This window comes from Cupressus sempervirens, chromosome 2 (genome assembly GCF_028749045.1).
Source record: "Cupressus sempervirens isolate cs-2001-9-10 chromosome 2, ASM2874904v1, whole genome shotgun sequence".
In the NCBI taxonomy this organism is placed as follows: Eukaryota; Viridiplantae; Streptophyta; class Pinopsida; order Cupressales; family Cupressaceae; genus Cupressus; species Cupressus sempervirens.
In genome coordinates, this window is record NC_143119.1 from 622,831,104 (window position 1) to 622,838,094 (window position 6,991).

General features: G+C 37.0%; 1 protein-coding gene and 1 long non-coding RNA gene across 2 annotated transcripts; both read left to right on the forward strand.

The window, feature by feature from the left end:
* The first annotated feature begins 733 nt into the window (after positions 1-733).
* On the forward strand, positions 734-1,631 carry LOC149574916 (uncharacterized). The gene is made up of 2 exons (XR_016360109.1): positions 734-919; positions 1,447-1,631. It is a non-coding gene; the product is annotated as an uncharacterized LOC149574916 (long non-coding RNA).
* LOC149574915 (heat stress transcription factor A-1-like) lies at positions 734-6,531 on the forward strand. The gene is made up of 2 exons (XM_089814768.1): positions 734-1,821; positions 4,982-6,531. The coding sequence occupies exons 1-2, from the start codon at positions 1,600-1,602 to the stop codon at positions 6,326-6,328; spliced, it is 1,569 nt and encodes a 522-aa protein (XP_089670894.1). The 5' UTR covers positions 734-1,599; the 3' UTR covers positions 6,329-6,531.
* Positions 6,532-6,991: the final 460 nt, after the last annotated feature.

A 6,991-nucleotide genomic window follows, 5' to 3' on the forward strand; every position in this document is an offset into this window, starting at 1 on the left:
TTTGTTAAGTTGTCATATGTAAACAAATTAAATTCATAAAAGTTCACCACAAAATCAAACCTAGTTTTGTAAAATTTAAACCTTATTAGATGGAATTATCAAGAGAGACTATCATTCTTTTTTTAAGCTACCTTAATCACATCTTATGAATTCTAGTTTTTGTCCTTCATAATTAAAAGTTGAAACGAGATTACTCCCTAAATCATGGGATAGGCTAATCACCAAACAAAATGCACTAAAGACAAAACAAAGTCATTTTGTTTTTCCAGATTCACGAAAATGTAGTGATTTTTGTTCAAATTTTTTGTTGTTTTCGACTACAAACTATGTAGATCATGAAGATCAAATAGCTTTTTGAAAAAATCTATGATATTTCTGATTTTTTGAAAATTGGTCAACTATAAAATTTGTAAAGAGGATAGCCACATCCCTAAACCATTACTCTTATTTAATTACAATCCTTTCACAAACCAAATATTGAATCCACAATGAAAATTCCTTAATGAAAATTCAAAAAACAAGCATAAAAATGACACTTTGATAAAATAATTTTATTTGGGGAGGAGTCGTGATGTCACAAAGTGAGTGCATCTCATTAGAATATTCAGTCTTAAGGAGGCAAAAAGTCCTCTGGCCTTTAATCCCATCAAACTCGTGGCTGGTCTAGTCTAGTTCATAATCAACCATGGTTGCCTTCTTTGCTTAGGGAGGAGTCACTCAGTCCGCACATTTTGTTCTCCTCCTCTATAGACCGCCTTCGGGGCTGCGTGTCAATCGCTCGTATGCATCGCGAAAAAATATTAAAAATCGCCATTAGTTTGTACGAATGAGAAACAAAAAGAAATCCCAAATTGCATATGCAAGCGGAAGAATGGGGAAGGAAAATCGTCTCAATTGAGAGGGAAGAGGCAGGGTTTTGGTAAGCGATATGTCGCATAATCAAGATTTATCTGTTTCTTATGGGGTGTTTTTTATTACGAGAGATGGGGGATTTGGGTAGGGCAAATACCATTTTTCTTCCATTTGATTTTGTAGCCTCTAGATTTTTTTGCGTACTGGTAGGCATTGATGTTTCTGAAGTGTTTAGATTTTAGATGAAATTATTGGGTATTATGTAATGATGGGGAAATCACTTATTTGGGCTTCTTTAGCTCTTGCAGGACATACTTTGAATGGAGCGACTAGGGTTTTCGATAGAGGGGTCTAGGGTTTTTGATGTTTTAGAGGTCAGGGTTTTGGGTGGAAGTGTTAGATTATGCCGCTTGATTTTGAACCTGCAGGTTTGTTTGAACTCAAAATGACTAATGGGGGTTTGGGTTTGTGCTTTGATGATGAGGACCATTGTCAGTTGACCCAGGTTAATTTAAGGTTTCAGGGGGTAATTTGATGCAAAAGCCTATCATAAATATGTTTTCTAATGTTAGGGTTTGTACTGGGGTGTAATAGGCGTAGCCAAGCTCCAGAATTTTGTGGCAATTTGCAGTGCAGTGGAATTTGTGGAATGGCTCTCTTTTGCAGGAGTGGAGAAATATTCGTTGCCGGTGCGATTTATTAGTAGCAGAGAAGCAGAATTGGGTATTTTTAGGGGAAAAAAATAACATGGACGTGTCTCAGAATAGCAGTACTAGCAATGCACCTCCTCCTTTTCTCACCAAGACTTATGATATGGTGGATGACTCGTCTACGGATTCAGTAGTGTCATGGAGCCCCAGTAATAACAGTTTTATTGTCTGGAATCCTCCTGAATTTGCTCGAGATCTGCTGCCAAAATATTTTAAGCACAACAACTTCTCCAGCTTTGTGAGGCAACTTAATACATATGTAAGTGTGATGCCGATTCTTTCTATTAATTTACTTTTCGGTACTCTGGGGGGTGGTATGATGGTGTTAGTTGGGGTGGCGGGAGAGGGTTTGAAAAACTTCGTCTATTCATGCTAAGCGTGATGCTGATTTTGTTTTTGGTTGGTTGTGGTGGGGTGGGATGAGGGCTATTTTAGGTTAAATGAGCGTGTCTGTTTGTTTGTATAATAGCATCGCTAAGAAAGGGTAACTGAATGATTGATATTTCCTTGTTCCCGTTTTTCCATTAAATAAAACCAGTCAGTGTTAGTACGCATTGCGATGACAATTACGAAACAAAAGAGAGTGGTACTTTGTAGAAGTTCAGTTCGTTTGTACTTTCTTGACTGTAGGGATGCTTTACAAATTATAAGGGGAATACCATAATGTTTTATCGAGGCTTTTTCGAAAACTGCTAACTTCGAAGAATTTGACTATTCAGCATTTGAATTATTTTTTCATGCATATTGTAGTTTGATTATCTTCGTACTTTTTCATTGAAATGTTACATTCATGAATGATTTAGGTCCTTTAGATCAGAATTACCGTTGTAACTCTACTGATAATGCCTTTTTCGGCTGATTCCATCTAAAGCAATGTTATTTCTCCCATAGTTTCTTCAAACTGATTATTGTCAGCGGCGAAGTTGAGAGCATAGAAGGTAGTATCTTGTCAAAAGGAAAATTTAAAGTGTCGGTGAACCCATTTTTACATAATGGGTAATAATTGTCTTTTCACACGCAGGATGGTATGTTTACTTTTGTCTACGACAACATTTTATTTTCCTGGATATATCTTCAAATATTCTATATGGTTGTATAAGTTTTTTTTTCATTTAATTAATAAAGCCTGGATCTCCACTAGAAAACAAACAATCATCCATGAAATCTGGAGAGCAGTATCCAGAGTAGAGGGTAACAATAAACAAACTACATAATTTACACTGACTTTTGTCTCTTTCAAAAAAAACCAAAAAAATGCTGAAAATAAAATAATCACTAAAATTAAGATGGTAAAGTGGTCATTGTGAGTACTATTATGAACATACTACCACTATAATTCATAACACTGGCATATAAAATTGATTAGCACCAGCAGAGACGAGTATTTGAAAATTAATACTGGCAGGAAGGGTCATTGGTAAACCTAAATGATTCTATGTGAGTTGAGTTGGAAAGTCTAACCTCTAAGAGCCCTGCTGGGATGTAAATGGTCCTAAAACTGCTGATACAAAGAGGACGGTTTGGCTGAGAGCACAGAGGGAATTCATATCAGTGCTCAGAAATCCTTTGTTTAAATTTTATGCTGTTGTCTTTAATCATTCGTTGTGAATGCTATAGTACTTGAGAAACCATGTGCAAGCATAGTAAGGATGGTCAATTCATTTGGGACTAGTTCTGTTTTACACATTGGATTATGTAAACCTGTTTTCATAAACAAAGGCGAAGGAAAATAAAGGAGTCTGACGAGGTCAGAAATTGGTTGTAGATGGTGCTCTAGGTGTTTAACTATACATATACAATCTTTATAAAGGAGGGCAGCTATTTAAGCAAAGGGTGTACAAAATTTATGTTGAGATGGGAGGTTCACTAGCAGCACACAAAACACAAAAATAATGTTCTGAAGTAAGTATGATTTTGTAAGGGCCACATATTATGTAAAAAGTACTCTAGCGATGACAATCTTACAATCTGACTTGCCGTGGAAAATATCTACTTATCAATTGATGAGCTTAAGGGGCCTTCTAATGATTGGTTCTTAAGGTGCAACACTTGGTGAAGGATTTTGCAAATGGATTTGCAAGCGGAGTGGGTTTAACCATGGAGGAGATTCTGTAGTTCAATGTGCTCAAGCTGCAGTAGTGGTGGGATGGGTGATCTCCTGGGAAGTCCTGGTGCTCCACCTCTGTGAGCATTACCTAGTCCAATAAGGACTAAGTGTTCCATTCATTCTCATGAGGGATGGGTTCTTGTGAAGCACTACTCATGAAACATGGGTCAACGAGTTTGACTCAAAAACTGCACTGTTGGATTTTGATGGGAATATCACAATGGATGACCCGTCATAAATCCTGACCCTCTCATAACCCGAGCAGAAGAAAACAAGTGATAAAATGAGATGAATGAAATGACAATTACAAGATGCTGGGACCGTAATGGGCATTTCTGGAAACTGGCTGGCACTCAGCAGAGCTGATAGATGAAGATAACTGAAACATAATGCTGAAATTGAGAGGATTTTTTTTTTGTAAATTTTACCGAGTCATTAACAGAGAATGAAAATCACTAGTTGCAGGAAGAACAGATTTTTTTTCAATCAATCCATGGCGGGAAGAACATGCTTGACAAGGACTTGAGCAGCTCTGTCTGGAAGAGGAATCCAGCATAGTGTGGCGGATTTCTTTTGTGCCATAATTTTTGTGTATGGTCATCTTCCTCAGGCCTCCTACTCTTTTTTCTGCCATTGTATCATGAACTAAAGCAAATGTGCCTATGCAGTTAAGGAGATCAGAAAAAAATTATGGAAATTTTTTATGTTGCAGCTCTGAAAATATCCTTAAGCTGCAAATGCACTCAAAGGTCTCAAGAATCCAGTCATAGTAACTGTTTAGTTTCTTTGTAAACCAAGTTTATTTGAAGAAAATGTCTTTAAAATGCATGAAGAAATTTTTATATTGATTCTTCTGAGCCCATCCCCGTTTACAGTACATTGGTATCTATTATATATTATTTATAAATGAAACTCATGTATCACACACTATAACTGCTTGTCCCTGTGCACAAGGGGCATTTGGTAAACCCAACTATCATACTATCACATTCAGAATAGAAACCAATGTAAATTTTGACGTCTAGACTCTAGACCACCCAAGGGCATTTGGTAAACCCGACTATCATACTATCACATTTAGAATAGAAACCAATGTAAATTTTGATTTCTAGACTCAAGACCATCCAAATCTTGAATGATAAAATATGTATCTTATTGTGACAGCAATCAACAGTTCAAATTTTCATGTTCTTAAAAAAATCTTCTTGAATTGTGCTTATTATCTTTCCCTCATTTACAGATTCATTTATAAGCTTTTGTTTAGTTTATAAGATCAATTGTACTTTTCTCACATATGGATTTCTCTTAATAGGGTTTTCGCAAGGTTGATCCAGATAGATGGGAATTTGCTAATGAAGGTTTTCTTAGAGGTCAAAAACATTTGCTAAAGAATATTAATAGGCGAAAGCCTACTCATAGCCATACACCGGCACAGCAGCAACAAGGACAAAGTTCTTCAGTGGGTGCATGTGTTGAGGTTGGCAAATTTGGCCTGGAAGAAGAAATCGAGAGGCTTAAGCGGGATAAGAATGTGTTGATGTCAGAACTAGTTAGACTTAGGCAGCAGCAGCAGTCGACAGATCTCCAGCTACAGACAATGGGTCAGCGACTTCAAGGTATGGAGCAAAGGCAGCAACAGATGATGTCATTCTTGGCAAAAGCTATGCAAAATCCTGGATTTCTGGCACAGCTTGTACATCAGAATGAAAATAATATCCGGATTGCAGCAGGGAACAAGAAAAGGCGATTACCTAAGCGAGAGGTAAACTCACAGGATGGACAGCATACACCTCCAGATGGCCAGATTGTGAAGTACCAGCCCTCTTTAAATGATGCTAAAGCCATGTTCATGCAAATGTTTAACATTGACCCATCTAGCAAATTGGATTCATCATCTAATGGAATGGAAAATTTATTCCTTGAAGCTGGACGTTTATCTGGTGAAGCAATTGAGAATGGAGATGGGAACTCCCAAAGTAAACAATCTGGTGTAACTCTCACAGAGATGCATGCAACATCAGGATTTTCTGATTTTTGTGTTTCACCAGACATCTCTAATGTTTGTGCATCTTCAGCACTATCAACGCTGCACTGCTCATCTGGATTGCCAGAGATAGCTGTGTCCTCAGGGTTGCCTGAATTGGTTACATCTTCAGGATTGCCTAATGTTAAGTCATTTTCTACCGTGGCAGAACCAATTGTTCCATGTGCAAGGATAGATTTTCCCACTTCTCAACTTGATTTACCTCAAGCACAAAGCCTGTCAACTGTTAATCACAATGGCAGTCTTCTGACTGAGGAGTACATGGTTCCTCAAGCAGACAATAAAGATGTTAATCCTGAACAAATAGCTATGGACATGGAACTAGCTATTGATGCAGATAATTTTTCTTCAGAGGGTAATGTAGATATTGATTTTGATGCTGATGCTATTTTATCAGGTATGACTGATGATGGCTTCTGGGCACAATTTTTTACAGATAGCCCAGATTCAGGGGATACAGAAGAAGTCGATTCTGAGATGAATGATAATATTAAGAAAGACCAAGATGAAAAACCACAAAAAGATGGAAATTGCTGGAACAATAGGCAAAACATGGATGATCTTACAGCACAGATGGGACAACTGGCATCAGAATCAAAACCCACAAATTTGTAACTCTAGGCTTTAATAGATGTGCAGATATATCTATTTTTTTGTAGTTTTCGTGGGAAATATATAAGATGTCCACAAAAGATTGCATATATTTTCTGGATGAGAGGTTTAAAACCAAAACGCAAGAATTTTTTACTCTTGGTACAAGATTTTAATGTCATTCCTTTCTTAGGTATTTATAAAATGGTTTCAAGAAGTGTCACAAAGAGCCCTATTTGATGGTTGTAACTGCAATGCAAATCTAAATTCCTGCTTCAGTAGAAAGGGAGAAAGTGACCCGAATTGCCATCTCATGCAAACCTATGCAGACACTTTATTAAGTCTGAACCGCTTATTTTTAGAAGATACACATAATATCAGTAATGAAATCTATTTCTGTTCTTTCCCAAAAACCCTGTTTCTTAACTACATAGAATACTAACCATTGAAAGATTTCATCACCATTACCTATGTTTCCTCAAAGCAAAGCATTTCAGTTGCGATTTTAATAATTTAAAGAGAATGAGATACATTTTACTCTGAATTTCTTTGCATAGGGAGCCTAAGGAATATGGGGGATGTTTCTTCAGCATTCTGATGACTGGAGCCTAACCACTCCTAGAATGGAAGAACGGCATAACCTCTTTTCATACTGTTTTTTCATGATGTTTATCTGAAATTTCTTTG

What these genes read in the sequence shown, in the direction of transcription:
- LOC149574915 (XM_089814768.1), top strand. Translation starts at nt 1,600, where the DNA reads ATGGACGTGTCTCAGAATAGCAGTACTAGCAATGCACCTCCTCCTTTT. An exon ending in TGAGGCAACTTAATACATAT is followed by an intron (nt 1,822 to 4,981) that starts GTAAGTGTGATG and finishes TTCTCTTAATAG; the next exon opens with GGTTTTCGCAAGGTTGATCC.